This window comes from Macrobrachium rosenbergii, chromosome 3 (assembly GCF_040412425.1).
Source record: "Macrobrachium rosenbergii isolate ZJJX-2024 chromosome 3, ASM4041242v1, whole genome shotgun sequence".
NCBI lineage: Eukaryota > Metazoa > Arthropoda > Malacostraca > Decapoda > Palaemonidae > Macrobrachium > Macrobrachium rosenbergii.
Genome location: NC_089743.1, coordinates 69,511,624 through 69,528,849, shown reverse-complemented (window position 1 = coordinate 69,528,849; position 17,226 = coordinate 69,511,624). Strand labels below are relative to the sequence as shown.

The following is a 17,226-nucleotide window of genomic DNA, read 5'->3' as shown; positions in this document are numbered from 1 at the left end:
TCGAAAAACGCAATTGTAAGCTAAAACTCTTACATTCTAGTAATATTCAATCATGTACCTTCATTTTGCAACAAATTGGAAGTCTCTAGCACAATATTTCGATTTATGGTGAATTTTTGAAAAACTTTTTTCTTACACCCGCGCAGTAACTCGGCCGAAAATTTCAGAAATTCTTTCGTCATTTTGTTGTAATTTTTGTACTGTTTTATATTAGCCGTTACATAAAATTTTATATATGAAAATGTGTGCAATTTCATGTACAATACAACAGAAAATAACTCATGGTTGTAGCTTTTATCAGTTTTGAAATATTTTCATATAAATCACGATAACTGCCAAAACTTCAACCTTCGTCAACTTTGACTCGACCGAAATGGTAAAAAAAACGCAATTGTAAGCTAAAACTCTTACATTCTAGTAATATTCAATCATTTACCTTCATTTTGCAACCAATTGGAAGTCTCTTGCACAATATTTTGATTTATGGTGAATTTCTGAAAAAGAAAATTTTTTCCTTAAGTCTGCGCGCGGTAACTCGGCCGAACATCTCGGAAATTCTTTCGTCATGTTGGCAGAATGTTTGCATCGTTTTACATTAGTCGTTACATAAACTTTTATATATGAAAATGTGTGCAATTTCATGTAGAATACAACAGAAATTAGCTCATGGTTGTAGCTTTTATCAGTTTTGAAATATTTTCATGTAAATCACGTTAAATAGAAAAAATTCGACTTTCGGTCAACTGCAATTGTAAGCTAAAACACTTAGTCTAGTAATATTCAACCAATTAGCTTCATTTTTCAACAAACGGGAAGTCTCTAGCACAATATATTGATTTCTGGTGAATTTTTGAAAAAAAAAATTTTTTACGTCCGCGCGTTACGAATTCATGCATCATTTTGTGATATTTTCTGTGTTGCTTTGATCGTTTTAAAATTTATATACCAAAATCATTGCAATTTAGTGTACAATACAACTAAAAAAAAATCAAGTCATTAGCTTTAACCGTTTTGCTTACAGCGCGATTTGTATACAATTATATACAAGTTTTTTTTTTCGCTGTCATATATTCCAATATTTATATATATTTTTTTTCATTTCTGATGGTTGCATACTAAACTTCAGGCAATGACAAAAAAATGAGCCAAAAATGAACTCTTAATCTTAAAAAGTAAGCGTGCTGTGATTTTTTTAAAAAAACTTTTTTTCCGCTTCGGCGCTAACTCACCGAACGCTGCCGGCATACGGGAGACGTTTTTGTAAATAGGGCTTCAGCGTTAAAGGGTTAATATGGTTTGTACATTTGAATAAAAACATTTAAAAGCTTCAATATATGGAAACTGAAGCAAGAGGTTCTAATAGCATTTGACTGCATGGCAGCATTAGTTCTTGGCCATGAATTAAAATATGTGCTTACCAGCATGTTGTGTAGTCTTAAATGTGTTGATTTTGTCTTGAATAATTAGTTCCTTGGCATTGCAGAAAGTATTAATGCTAGTGCTAATAAGCATAATGCTATTTCATGGTTTAAGGGTTGTATGATAGAATCAGGAAATGATGATTACTTCCATAACTATTTCTGTCCTCCAGTTCATTGGACACATTGAAGTCTTATCAGTAAAGTATAATAGAGTACTGGATATTATAAAGTGCTTCATGCAATGTTTTTTATCCTGTGTATTGTGGGTAAATTTACTGTATTTTGAAGACAACAAAAAATCTATTGAGCAACTTACTATACATGCTCCAGTGACCTCATGGGATAGCTTATAGTAGAGTATATGGTGTTTAGGGTAATTTTTTTAAAGGACTTATTCGTCTTAGGTTTTTTGATGGTCATAATTATTACTGTATAGGCTGCATGATATTCCATAACCAGTGTGAAATTGTATGGAGAATCTTTCCCCTTCTATGTTGTATCTTATGTAGCATAAGTAAGTTGACTGACAATCATATGATTCTTCTAGAGAGAGAGAGCAGCTAGATAGAGAGAGAGAGAGAGAGAGCTAGATAGAGAGAGAGAGAGAGAGAGATAGAGAGAGAGAGAGAGAGAGAGAGAGAGAGAGAGAGAGAGCTAGATAGAGAGAGAGAGAGAGAGAGAGAGAGAGCAATTTAAATGTAACAGATAGAGAGAGAGAGAGAGAGAGAGAGAGAGCTAGATAGAGAGAGAGAGAGAGAGAGAGAGAGCTAGATAGAGAGAGAGAGAGAGAGAGAGAGCTAGATAGAGAGAGAGAGAGAGAGCTAGATAGATAGAGAGAGAGCTAGATAGAGAGAGAGCTAGATAGAGAGAGAGCTAGATAGAGAGAGAGCTAGATAGAGAGAGAGAGAGAGAGAGCTAGATAGAGAGAGAGAGAGAGAGAGAGAGCTAGATAGAGAGAGAGCTAGATAGAGAGAGAGCTAGATAGAGAGAGAGAGAGAGAGAGAGCTAGATAGAGATGGTTCTAACAGCAGCCTATAATTTACATGTAATACAGATGAACTGAGAACATATCTGAATTCGGTCTCTTTCACTCTAAAGACAGCATATAATGCTGTCAAATTTTAGTGAAACTTAAGTAAATTGTAAGTTTCATAATTTGCCTTAACATACAAATTGCACCTGAGTTTACTTCCTCTTATATCAGTTACTCTACTCAGTTTTGATAGCTTGCATTTCTTAAGATGTAAATAATTCAGTAAATAAAATGCATTGCTGTACCCACTTTATAGCCTTTTGCTTGCTCCCCAACCTCCAGGTAACTGACTTCTTGGTGCCAGTGTGGTGGGTTTCTCCCAGTTCCACTTTCAGATACTTGCAGATCATTAATTTTCTAGATCCCTCCATCTTGTTGTCCAACCATTCCAGCTCAATCTTTTCATTGTCTAAAGCGCTTTGTCTGGAAGTGCCCCAGTGCTTGGCTTGATAGCCTAAGTTTCATAAATCGGTTAACTTGGGTAAATTTCTGCATCATTAAGAGTGAAATATATATTAATCCAAAACAATATGAATACATAAATGACTTTTTGGAAGTCCTTGCAGACAGTCACAAAACAATTGGTTAACACTTAGGAGCCTGTCAATTATGTTTACAAAATTTGACTGTTCAGTTAACAGTATTCCTGTTTAATGGCCATATTGGGTGTATAGCATGCAGCAGTTTTATTTAAAAAATGCAAAATCCCTATTAGTGTTTAAAATTAATTTTAATTACCAGTCATAACCCCTAAATAGTTTAATACTGTATGTACATGTTTTGTGCATTCAACTGCACAATTGTATATTTATATAAACTTATTTTTGGGATTTGGCATTTTAGTTTTTATGGCTGAAGGCTGTATGTTGGAATTACGTACAACTGTAAATATATCCTATATAGGTGAAAGTTTAAAAAAGACCTGTGTTAACAGTTTTTAAGTTCTTGATATATTCCTGAATGGGTAATTTATATATTTAATACTTTTTTTGATCAGGTACTTAAGCCTATATATCATTTTTATTTTTCCCCAGTCTTAAGTCTCTGTAAATTTGAAAATGTCACTCGTAACAATGTACTGTAACTGGAGGTATTACTGTAAATCTGGAAATATTGAAGGTTAGCTACTACTGGTAAGGTAGCTGATGTTCAGTGATAGTTGCTTAGAATGAAATGTTATGCTTTGCTTTTCACTTGCAGAAATTGACACAAAATCTGCCAATGTTACTGATATGGAAACTTTACCATTCAACTTGACTGAAAACGATGGTTCAGGTTGGATCCATAGAGTTACTGGTTTTGAAGTTCTGACTCATGAAGGGAGGATTTACTTAATCACAAGTGGCCCTGTGTAAGTATTTGTTCATTGTAGTGAAGTATTTAAAAATCTGTAGTATTTTGGTGAGAGGACATTGGTGACAAGTAACTTTTATGATTTTCAGGAGTGACAATGTAGCTGTTATGACCATTAACCCATATGATGGTGGCTTTGGCACTGTTGCAAAGTTCAGACTGTCTGGGGTTGCCTTTGATAAAATTGATATCGTTACTGTGAGTATAATGTTGAGTTAATAGTTCATTTGTGATTTGGTTTAGTTTGAGTTAGGATTATGCAGGAAGGCTAACCTCTCTGGTGAAAAGTTTGGTGTTGCACTGCTGTTTGCTTATGTTACCTGTTCTAAATTATCAGGGGGAATTTCACTTCTGTTTTGTTCAGTAGTGAAGTCTCTTGGTATTATCTATTCAAATGTATGTACAGTGCTGTGTTTTTAGTTTCAGTATGGTGAATTTTGTAAGAAATTAGTCTTTCTGCAAAGGTCTAGGTAAAGAACCATACTGCACTGTTTCTATCCCCAGAACAGTGGGAGAAAATACACTGTGTACAAAACAGCTTGAGGAGTGGGACATATTAGGTTGATTTTCATAAGCTGGCAGTGACCTAGACATTAAAATGTTTTGCTTTCATCTGTAATAAATTAATTTTGATGTGTGAAAATGTAGGAATTAAGTCTGTCCTTTTCATTTGTAACTATGCATCATGAAAAGTGAAAGATTAGAAGTGCAGTTGTGGTTAGTGAACATTATACAATACTGGAAGATTGATTTATAGAATAAAAGATAATTGGTCTTTTAATCTGGCTAATAAATTGTTGAACTTTAAACTGATAAATTTAATAGTAGATTTCAGGCTTGGTCAAATGGGTCTCATAAAGTACTGTTAACTTAAGAGAAATTTGCTTATCCCCTTGCTGCAACAGCAGTAACACATGGAAAATCAGTAGTCCTCTATCTTGACCATAAATCTTTATATGTATAGCCTTGATGTTACTTTAAAATATCCTTATTTCACCATGTCCCCATTTCCTTGGTACATAAAAGCTAAACCTGTGTGGCTGGAGTTTCTCTGTACTAAGATGTATCCTCCTTTCGTTCCATATAATCCTGTGTCCAAACATCAAATGCTTGCAACACAACTACTGGTGAATTTGTGGTGAATGGGTATGTTGTGAATAACTTGTCATAAATCTATTTGGAATGAATCTTACCTACTGTTAATGATAGCTTGTTTCTATGCTGAAAGTCAGCATTCAAACACGCTTTTTCTCCACTAGGTGTTTCAAATGTTTAGCTCGTCTGAGTTTGCCTTGATGCTATTGAGTGTAGATGCTCATTGGTACTTCTTGCTTTTGGCTGGTAGCTGCTTTCATGGTCCATCTCATTTATTTTTCCTTGAATGCCTTCCACTGGAATCAAGGCTGAAAATGTCAGGTTCCATAGGAATGATTGCTGTGTTTGCAGGATGTTGATTTTTGAGGTAGATACATTGATTGTGCTGGCTGTAAGGGTATAGTGTGTGATCTTGAGAAGAGATGAGGGAAATGTAGGGATTTTCAAAGGACTTTATGCAGAAGTTCATTAGTATAGGAAGAGAATGGAAGAAGATAGTGAAAGCAAATTGTTAGGTCAAGTCAGTAGCATGTCATATCTCCAGCTTCTCCAGGTGGTCATCTGTCTGTGGTGTCCTTACTCAGTCTGTGGCTTTTTCCTTTGCTAATGCTTTAGCTAATACCAAAACATCTTTTTAGCTCCATCTTCTGCTTCCCTTTTGGTTCAGGATGAATGTATTTAGTTAGGACAGGATGTAAATCTTATTAAAAGGTTTGTCTGAATTTGTTAGGAAACTGTTCTGGGTCCCCCCCACAGTGTGCAATCATTTTCAAATTCCCCTGTAAGAGGTAATTTGTTGCCTTTACCTGTTTGTAGCCTGAGCCTAGAATTGCCTTGTAGTAGTTGGAAGATTCCACTGCCAGGGAGTTGGGTTGGTTCTCGGGGCGATGTGGTTCTGTGCCCTATTTCACCTACCTCGTTTTTCATACTCTTGAGTCTGGTTTAATGTGTTATGTAATAGTGTCTATGGTGAGTTGTACTGTACTTATTCTGTTACATTGACTCGATCAGTAGTTAAACCAGTCTCTTACATTATCTACTTATTGTAAATCCTTGTCTGCTATTCATCTTTCTCCTTAAGTATATGTTCTTTACATTGTTACTTTGGCTATCCGTGAGTCTCTTCCTTCTGCATCTATTAATGTTTCTCTTTCTAATTCTACCATGGTTACAGTATCTTGGCTTCTTAAGGATGTATTGCCTGGGAATGCTCTTCAGTCTGTTGAGTCACTTGTGGGCAAGGTGGGGACAGTTGTTGCTGTCACTCCTCGCCCTCTCCCTTTCTCCCAACCTTTCCTGTTTGCTTAGGTGTCCATGGTACTTCATTGTCTTTTGTTGAGCCAAATTGTGTCAACTCTGGAGGAAGAAGTTTGAATTGGAGGTATCTCTTTTGGTTTTTCAGCATTTGCTAGTGTTGCACTTTGCTTCTTCCTGTTTAGTGGAGGAAAGAGGCCCTTTAAATAAATTTAGGTGTTATCTTCAGTTATTTTGGTACCCATTAATTATTTGAAGAAACTCATTTTCTCCTTCAGTTAGAGCACATTTCATAAGTTTTATCATACTTTGATGTACAAAGCTGGTTTTAAATGGTACAGGCACTTACAGAGCTGCCTGTAATGGGACAGGCACTTACAGGAGCTGCCTGTAATGGGACAGGCACTTACAGGAGCTGCCTGTAATGGGACAGGCACTTACAGGAGCTGCCTGTAATGGGACAGGCACTTACAGGAGCTGCCTGTAATGGGACAGGCAGGCACTTACAGGAGCTGCCTGTAACGGGACAGGCAGGCACTTACAGGAGCTGCCTGTAACGGGACAGGCAGGCACTTACAGGAGCTGCCTGTAATGGGACAGGCAGGCACTTACAGGAGCTGCCTGTAATGGGACAGGCAGGCACTTACAGGAGCTGCCTGTAACGGGACAGGCAGGCACTTACAGGAGCTGCCTGTAACGGGACAGGCAGGCACTTACAGGAGCTGCCTGTAACGGGACAGGCAGGCACTTACAGGAGCTGCCTGTAACGGGACAGGCAGGCACTTACAGGAGCTGCCTGTAACGGGACAGGCAGGCACTTACAGGAGCTGCCTGTAACGGGACAGGCAGGCACTTACAGGAGCTGCCTGTAACGGGACAGGCAGGCACTTACAGGAGCTGCCTGTAACGGGACAGGCAGGCACTTACAGGAGCTGCCTGTAACGGGACAGGCAGGCACTTACAGGAGCTGCCTGTAACGGGACAGGCAGGCACTTACAGGAGCTGCCTGTAATGGGACAGGCAGGCACTTACAGGAGCTGCCTGTAACGGGACAGGCAGGCACTTACAGGAGCTGCCTGTAACGGGACAGGCAGGCACTTACAGGAGCTGCCTGTAACGGGACAGGCAGGCACTTACAGGAGCTGCCTGTAACGGGACAGACAGGCACTTACAGGAGCTGCCTGTAACGGGACAGACAGGCACTTAAACATCCTTTGGTTGAATACATTTGTTTTTCTTTGCCTGTCTTATTCCTTTGAAAAGACTCCTGAGACTGACAATGTGCTGTAGACATGATGGGATGGAGTTTTTGTCCAGGTCAGTTGTTAGATTGTTCAAGTTTTATCTTTCACTGAACTTTGCTCAGTATGAAGGTCTCTTCTGTGCACCAGCTTTGTTTGTGGCAGCAGCATGATTTTCAGAGAGGAAGAGTCTTAGTTTTTGACTGGTGTGATCGACGATATTTCTGGTGCTGCAGGCAAATTTTCTCATGCTTATACTGAAGTGAGAACATTAGTGCTCCTGTCTGTTGTCAAGGTTTCTCCTGCATTGAGATGGCAGGTGTTTGGTTTTCATTTTTGGGTCACCTTCTAAGCCTGACTCTTTTTGAGGCGTAAAGGGAGGATATTTTGGTACAGTCCTGTTTCTCTCTCGCGGGTCTTTGATATGGTTCAGAAATCAGTTCAACCCTCAGGTTGCAGTAGGAAGTCAGTCAAAGGCCTTCTGGCATGTTTGGAGATACTTAGGAGGTACTTAGGAGCAGAACTTAGGTGGTAGAGGTACTGAAGGAAAGTTTTCCTTGTGGTTTCACCTGTGCTGGCATCATTTTCTATAGCCTTTTCCTTTGTATCTTCTCCAGCAGAAGTATCTTGTTTTACAGTAGGAGGTTGTAATTAGAGAAGAATGTAATTGCCTTGAATTTTACTTATTCCTTTTTTTCCTAGTGCCATAAGCAGAGGGAGAGTTGGGTAAGTGTTGGATGTATTGAGACTGAACAACTTGAGTCATCTGTCCCATTCTTCATGGTTTTTTCCAGCATGGTTTTAGTAACTTTCCAAAAGAACTAGAGGATTCAGTGGATACATGGGGTGCATTTTCCTCAATAGATCATCAGTTGCACAAGTTAGATGTATATTTGCACAGAAGGTATTCCTATTCAAGGTGCTTTGTATAAAGTATTTGCAAGGAATTTGTTGTACATAAGGGGATGGTATCATCTTTGATTTTCAGCGGACTTCCTTGACTCCTCAGTGCTTTCTCTGTCTGGGGATGCTCCCTCAACTTATGACCACCTTGACATGGTGAGGGGGCTCTTGAACCCTAGGAATTTGTTCCTGGGTTAGAGTCCAAGAGTCCATGAGTCCATAGATAATTATATATTTCTTTGGATTAATTTTGTGGAATTTTCCACCTTTGCTAAAATTTTATTGGACCTGATAAATAGGAATACTGTATCAGTTTTTTCCAAATGTCAATTTTTACCATAGTTTTAAAATCTTTTGATTTAATTTAAAAATTCATTGCCATAACTATTGATCTCAAACCAAATTCATTATAGCGCTGAATACAGCAATCCCTCGGATGCCAGTGCTTGGCTTCAAGCCTAAATTTCATATTCCATTACTGTACATTCTTTCTGGGGATGAGGGTAAACTTGCTATATGTAGGCTTTTCCATCAGAAGACAAATACACTTCTTGCTTCCTGAAGAATTGTGCCTTTAAGGAAACTTCCTAAAGGGTAGCTGCTTTCTTTGTTAGGGCACATGGGCTGCTTTCCTTGTTAGGGCACATGGGCTGCTTTCTTTGTTAGGGCACATGGGCTGCTTTTTGTTAAGGCACATGGGCTGCTTGTTAGGCACATGGGCTGCTTTCTTGTTAGCTTTTTCTTTGTTAGGGCACATGGGCTGCTTTCTTTGTTAGGGCACATGGGCTGCTTTCTTTGTTAGGGCACATGGGCTGCTTTCTTTGTTAGGGCACATGGGCTGCTTTCTTTGTTAGGGCACATGGGCTGCTTTCTTTGTTAGGGCACATGGGCTCACAGGAGAATTATGGTACGGTCTCGGCATAAATTACTACTTACAGCAAATGTTCATTAAACTTAAATGCAGGACCATCATTGTCACCAGGTTCTGTAGGAGGGGTCAAGATTTAAACAAGTGTATTCTTAAGCCTGCATTGAGGGTTTTTTTCCTAGTCTCAAAACAGAACGAAGATTTAGGACAAATGTTGTGACACTGGACTAACATGCGCCATAGAATGGTCAACAATACACCTGGTAAACTTAACATAGATGTTAGGGTAGTGGCAAGATTGTTGAGTATTCTCGGTAGATTTATTTAAAGTGCTCAAACTGTAGGTTATATGGAAGTTTCTACTGTACAGTGCAAACACCTGGTCAGACTGAGTTGTGGAGGAAAGACTGCTTTTGGGCAAAACTGAACATTGTATTGGTTCTCCACTTAATTCTGTGGCAGGGCAATGTTTCTGGCAATAAAGGATTCAGGGAGGGCAAGTTCTGCCTACGGAATTTTCATTATACCCGTGAGTCCAATAGCCACTGTGGAATTGGGGCCACTCAAATGTGGCCTTAAGCATGCAGTTGAACAGGAGCAACCAGCCTTCTGCTTCTCTGTTGAGGGCCCTCAGTCTTGAGCTGTGGATGCGTGTCTTCAAGTTTGTTCAAATTCAGACAGACATACCTCCCCCTCCTATATTTTCTCTGTAAGGAAAGTATTGAAAAAATTTTGAGTGCAAGAGTTGCTCTATGGCTCTCATAGAGCCCAGATAGCCTCAGAGGAAATGATTTTGGACAATACTCCCATTGTAGATCTTGCTTGTTCTTCTGTTAAGGAAAAATACACTCAAACTATCGAAATCCATGTGGTTCTTCTAATGCACACTGCCCACACTTAACCACTTGGAGCTGCTAAACCATATCCTGCCAGTTAGGCTTTCAAAGGTATTTTGGAATATATCCTTAAGTAGAGAAATAATGGCCATGTATCGGAAACAGTGGTTTGTGTATATCACTGGGTTCTGTTTTAGAGGAATTTTCAGCTCCTGTAGTCTTCTTTCCAGGTTATAGTTCCTTGCTTGACTCCGTATTGGATCACATGCAATTGGATCTGGCTGATGATGAGCACCTTAAGGTGTTGATCAGTTGAGAGTGAAGCCCCTAGAACTTAGTATCAATCTCTGATACTCTCTGGAGTTAGGATGTACGTAGTTATAAAATTTTACCTGCAGGTCCTTTTGAGCCTCTGGAACCAGTTCATTGAAGAATGTACTATGAAACACTCCTTGTTAGTATTATTGGCAGCCAAGAGTACTTTCCTATAATGCTGTTGTAAAGGGAATGCTATTTTAATCTTTTTTGCCTTAGAGCTGAGAATGTTAAGCAAAGGTTTTTTGAGAACTGGAAGAATCCAAATTTAACCCCATTGGTCATAAGGTCCATGTCTGATTTTTAGCATTGTCAATGGTATGTTTGACATGTCTTTAGTGTGATGCTGTCAAATATTATGGATTTGTCTCTGTAAATATTTCTGATTATCTGGTGTTTATTGATGTCTTTGCTATTGTAAAGACTGTATTACTCTTAACACTTTTGCTGTACTCGATCAGAATCATAGAGGGTCAGTATCATCAGTTTGTACTTGAAAGGTGATGGTCTGTTAAAGTAAAAATTGGAAGGATAGTCACTAATGTTTGGGTTGTCAAATGTTTATTCAAGTTCTGCTATGCTGGAGGAACAAAGTATGAGAGTCAGTGATATAAAGCCCAATGTGATTTTGAGAATTTTGTTGTCACTGAGACAGCACAGATATAAATTCATCAGCTTTTCTATTAAAAATCATGGAGGATCTGGTGATGTAAATTGTAATCCCAAATAAGGTGTAGGTCATTAAAATACCAACTATTACTTGTAGAATTATTTAAAACAGCTTATGTAAGTTGTCTGCATATAATTTGCCTGCTTAAACATTAAATAGTATTGTTCAAAACTATTTTATCTTGAAATATCTTGTGTATAGTATATATTGTAGTTCCAAAGTTTCATTCTTGTTCTTGTAAAGCTGTTGCTAAAATAAATTACCTTATTATAGGTTTGTATGCTGTAAACAGTGCTGTCGTTGCTAAAATTCTTTTGCTTATCAATTACAGACTTATATACTATAAATAATGCTATATTGTATACTGTAAATAATGCTATTGGTTGTCATTAGGAGAAAATACTCTGGTCTTAATTAGATCCCAGTGGATTCTATAATTTGAATGTCTCTTGTAAGAGAGAGATAATCTTTTGAAAGTTTTTGTAGTTTATTATAAAATATTTTTTAGAAATTGCCTTTTTTTTAGTTTAGTACTCCTGCCCTTAAAAATTTCATTACTAGATGCTTTTGGTTTGTTTTTTTTCTGGTAATTTATGGCACTTTTCTTGCTATAGTGACTGGTTAACAATATTTTTCATGAGTTTGTTTATAATTTAAAACTCTTGTAATGTTTGAAAGGGAAATTCTGGTGACTTGACAAATAACTAATTTTTCAGGCTGCAGTTGATCATGAGTTATTGTGGATTGCTCTTGGGTCCTCTGATTCAAGGTTGGTAGCAATTGTCTGTGTAAACCTTTTAACCGGCGAAGTCAGACAGCCACAAAATATTCCTCTCAGAGGAGTTCTTGGAGCTCTTCACATGTTTCAGGCAAGGACTTACCCTTTCACAGCAATTTGACTTTTAGAAATACAAAAATTACTTAGCATATACCATATACTATACAGGCAGTTCCCAGTTATTGGCGATCCGGTTTTGTGGTGCTTGTGTAGCGACAATGACAGCTGGATTTTGGGCGCTGATAACCAAAGATCGGTGCTGATATCCACCTAACAGAGGCGCAGATCCCTGCTTATCAGCGCTGTTAATTGCCAATATTTGTTAGTTTCCGGCAATCTGCGATTTTTGGTTATCAAGCCATCGGGAACAGAACCCACGCTAAATAACTGGGGACCCTGTAGATAGCCAGGAATCAGTTATATTTTATAGAGTTCCAAAATTTAACTTTCATCAGGAATCTATGAAGCTAAAAGTAAGAATTATGCACAGGAGTTCTAGGCTTTGTGACCACTTAATGGAAGTATTGGTCTAATATGGATACCACATTGGTTTGAATGGGAAACTGTGATAAACTGTGGATTTCAGTGGCATGGGTTTTTAATATACTGTATAGCCTCTAGAGGGGGGTGTATTTTTGAATGTGGTGTAATTTTGCAAGTTGAATGTGTCGAATTTAAGAAAAATTTTAATAGTTTAATATTTGCAAAACTGTTCCAGGCTGCTGATACTGTGTACTTGGTTGTAGGTGAGAGATATCGTTCATCACCTTCAGATTCTGTTGGGACAACAGAGTAAGTGATTAAGTTTTGTGAATTGAATGACATGATTGATAAATGATTTTGAAGGTAGTAACTTTTTACTTGTTTTTCAGAATATACATGTTGATGGGGCGTTATTTTGATCGCCGTGACCGCTTTACAATGGAATGTACTGGTGTTCATTCAATAACTGGATTTGCTGAAGGTGGAGACTATATTATAATTATTGGAATGAACAATATTGTGAGTATTCCCAGTTATTTACAGTACATTAATGATAGTGTGTTAACTTTATTTGCATGATTAGTTTTTCTATTAAAACTAGTTTTAAAGATTACTTAACCCTTTGAGGTTGTGGTGAAGTAATGACATTCAAATGCACCCCTCAAATTAAGATGTTAACTAATATAATCTGTAAAAAGAATTGATGGTTAGTCTTGAGGACGTTTGAAGTGCTGCAGAATGGTTTCCCATCTCTCTCTCTCATACAGGTAGTGGCTATTCAAAGGAATTTTCATCTAAACCAATACAAAATAAACTGCCTTTTTTCTTTTATATTTTAATAGATAACTGCAGTGTCAACATATCTCTAAAAAGGAGATTTACCATTCATTTTGGCAGTAAGTCATTTTGACAGCAAGAAGAGCAATAAGATATTTTTTCATAAATTTACGAATATAAATTTTGACCTTGGCAAACTTTATAGACATTCCATTAAGATTATTTTGTAACTTTTTAAAGGGTAGTTTAGTTTCAAAGTGACACCAGACCCATCATTTTTATATAAGTAACTTACCAATAATTACATAGCTACAGTTTCTACTTTGAGCAACGGCTCAAAATTCGAATTCGCGGTAGCGCTCTTTTGTTTTGGGTGTAGGTATGCTGCCCCACTCTCTATCGGGGAAGTATATGTACAACGTAGCTAAGGAGCTCAATTTGTTTCTGCCGGTTAATGACTGAACAACAGTTATTAACAGCTCTTGTTTCGTTTTCACCGGATGGTCGGAGATAGTTTTTGGTGAAGTACTTTGATTTTTGGTAGCGTAGCTATCTAGCATAGCTAGAATTTTGGATACTTCTTTGATTGTGACTTATTTGGAATTTTGACCATTATGTCGGACTCTAGTTTGTCTAGCATTAGGTACTGCAGCAAAGGCTGCAAAACTAGACTCACATCGGCAAAATATGACTCTCATACCATATGTTGTACTTGTAGGGAACAAATTTGTTCTCCTGAACTGAAATGTGACAAATGTAAAGACTGGGAGAAGAGCAAAGAAGACTTTACAGACACACTTAGACAAATTGAAACGAGACCGAATTAGGAAAGCTACGGCTAGGGCCGAAGCAAAGGCTTCCGCTAGTGTAGGGCATTCTTCAAGGGATGATAGTGATGTTATGCCTAGCCCTTCAATGCCTGTGACAGCTTTTTCTCCCATTTCCATGTAGGTGTCAGGAACATGGTCTCCTTCCGAAAGAAACCTCCACATAAACATGAAGGAACTAAAAGCGGTTCATCTGGCACTTCAACACTTTGCAATGCTAACCTTCCACAAGACAGTAGCAGTTCATTCAGACAGCATGACCGCCCTAGCTTATATCAAGAATCGAGGGATCCATTCTTTTACTCTCTACGAAGTGACAAAGACTTTTCTTCTTTGGGCAAAGAGCAACAAGACCCAATTAGTTACTCTCTTCATTCAGGTCAAGATGAACGTCCTTGCGGACAAATTGAGTCGTGGCAAACAGGTCCTACCGACGGAACGGACACTCAATCCACAGGTGTGCACTGACCTGTGGGAGCTGTGGGGAAAGCTGTCGATAGACCTGTTCGCGACGTCAAGGAACAATAGTCTTCCTTTGTGTTGCTCCCCAGCTCCGGACCCACAAGCATGGGCAACAGGGCGCCATGTTGCAGGACTGGTCGAACCTCGACCTTCATGCCTTCCCTCCCTTCAGCATGGTGAGGGAAGTGTTGAAGTTCAATTCACACTATAACATGTCAGTGACACTAGTTGCTCCCTTTTAGCCACACAGAGAGGTTCCCCCGATCTGTTGAGCCTTTTGACAGACTTCCCAAGGCTACTTCCTCAGAGGAGAAGTCTTCTCAGTCAGCCGCACTTTCTCCAACACCATCAAGGGTTATCCACTCTCGCTCTGACAGGCTTCAGGCTGTCAGGGAGCTTGTCAGAGCAAAAGGATTTCAAGAAAGGCTGTAGAGGCTATTGTTAAGTGCAGGTGACAGTCTTCCTCTGCAGTCTACCAATCCAAGTGGGCAGTTTTTAGGAAGTGGTGCCGAGAGCGAAATATTTCCTCTTCTCAAACATCTGTAACCCAGATCGAAGATTTTCTTTATCTCGGAGCATTGAAAGGACTCGCAACATCTACCGTTAAGGGTTGCAGAGTGATGCTGAGTTCAGTATTCAAACATAAAGGACTAGACCTGTCTTCAAACCAAGACATCAGTGATTTAATCAAACATTTGAATACTAGTAAGCAAGTTAAACCCTCAAGAGTCGCTTGGAACTTGGATGTGGTCCTCAACTGGCTTTCAGGACCATTGTTTGAACCTTTGGAGTTGTTGTCCCTTAGGAATCTTACGAAGAAGACATTCTTGGTGGCACTGGCTACAGCCAAGAGAGCCAGTGAGCTTCATGCCATTGATAAAAGGATAGGTTTCTCACAAGGCAATGCAGTATACTCGCTAATTTTGGATTTTTGGCCATATATGAGGACCCGGCTAACCCTTGGCCTCGCTCCTTTTCTATCAGTAGCCTCTCAAAAGTACTAGGCCCATCCGATCAAGAGAATGTCCTCTGCCTGGTAAGAGCTCTAAGAGTATACATTGAGAGAACCAAAAACCTTAGAGGATCAGCCCCTAGTCTTTGGTGTTCTGTTAAAACCCCAGCCGTCCTTTGTCCAAGAATGCACTATCATTTTTTTTTAAGATCTGTGATTTCGGAAGCACATTCAGGAGTTAGAAGACTATTTACTACCTTTGTGCAAAGTAAAGGCTCATGAAATAAGAGCTGTGGCGATGTCTTTGGCTTTTTAATGTTACCTGTCTCTCTTCAATTTTGCAAACAACATTTTGGAGGTGCAAGTCAGTGGTTGCCATGTTTTACTAACAGAACGTTGAAACAGTGTATGAAAAATGCAATACTTTAGGTTCGTTCTTTGCAGCTGGCATGGTACTTGGGGATGAAGGATAGGAGGAACGCCTTCCCCTTTCCTCTATCCACTCTCCTTGAATTTTATGGTTTTGGCTAAAATGTCGTGTGGTGTAGGTTAATTTTATCTGGTCTTTGTTGTTCTATTGTACTGTGCCCAGGGCAAGGGCAGATCCACATATTTGTGACCCTTTGAGATTGTTAGCTTTGGCAACCTGTGATTGACCACCTACGTTGCAAAGCACCCACTCAGGAGAGGCGACCCTTTGCTCTAGCGCCACGCCGCTACTGGTAGAGAGGAGCCATGACCAGAGGGAGTATCTGTCTGCTGTTGCTCCCACACCAGGTGTTACAACAAGCATTCAAAGATGCTAGCTAATTTGCTATCCCAAATTATCCTCCATATCAAGGATGAGACGAGTAATGTCTTAGGGCAAAAGCTTGTCTTATGAAGCAGAATTCCTCATACAACTCTACCTCAAAGCCTGGAGGAAGTGCAGGAGCAGTAGCACAGAAGGGCCTTAAGAGCCAACTGGTTCTCTTAGAGGTATTTGACACTAGGGCCAACCACTTCATTCACCCACTCAACAGGTAATTGTCTGGTTACCAAAGCTTTACTATTAGCTCTTCACTTTTGTTTGATGACATTATTTTTTTTAAAGCCCTCTGTTCTCTTGAGTGGTAGACAAGCAATGGCTTCAGTTTAAAGTTGCCCATTTGTACACTGAGCAAAAGTCAGCTTGTCTTTCATTGTTTTATGCTCTGGCAGTGAATTGGCCTCTTGGGTGATTTTTTTTTCCAAAATAGGCCTGTCCCCTCATACTTAACACTTCAGGGACCAACCTTCAGCCTTGACAATCCTTTAACTCTTGAGAGTACTTTTTGGGAGCTTTGTCAGAAATGGCAGTGGCCTTATACCTCGCTACAATGCATGGCAATTCTTTAATTTCTCACGCCACCTATGACTGGCTTTGAACAGAGTTTCCTGCATCAGCACTTGTGCAGTGGGTGCTTATAAAGAGATCAGCCTGCACTTATGCCTTATCACAAATGATGGTCTCAAACATTTATCACAAGGTAACTTTTTCACTTTTTTTCTTCAGTTGTATGAGGTCTTTGTTTGGCAATAGCTTTCACTCCTTTAGCAACATGTTATTCTATTGATTTTAAATCTCAATAGTGGTCTTTGTTTTGCTGGCATCTCTAACCACCTTAGGGGCCAGGATGACTTCAAGTATTTGTACTGGAATTACAAAAATAAGTTTATCAGGGATGTGCATGGAGTGAGAACCTGCTTAGACTAAGCCCTCCCGTTTGTTTCAGCTGGGAATGATTGCATGTGATGCACCTAATCCCTTGTATGCAAGGCTGCTGATGGAGCAGTAGTTCTCGTACAGTACTATACTAGAAATTCTATGCAAAGGTCAACGTAGTTTCACATTTGACTAAGTATCACTTTTTCAACTGAAACTGTAACTCAATGTGCACCAGAATTGTTAGTATACACCTAATGCACCAGTTTATTTT

At 39.1% G+C, this 17,226-nt stretch overlaps 1 protein-coding gene across 1 annotated transcript in view; it reads left to right on the top strand.

The window, feature by feature from the left end:
• The window catches only part of LOC136825207 (uncharacterized), a 93,897-nt gene that overhangs the window by 13,775 nt on the left and 62,896 nt on the right, over positions 1–17,226 (top strand). Inside the window, exons 4-8 of the mRNA XM_067081235.1 lie at positions 3,655–3,805; positions 3,897–4,005; positions 11,706–11,858; positions 12,486–12,559; positions 12,640–12,769. Coding sequence (XP_066937336.1) covers positions 3,655–3,805; positions 3,897–4,005; positions 11,706–11,858; positions 12,486–12,559; positions 12,640–12,769 — 617 coding nt within the window. The remainder of the gene's footprint in view (positions 1–3,654; positions 3,806–3,896; positions 4,006–11,705; positions 11,859–12,485; positions 12,560–12,639; positions 12,770–17,226) is intronic.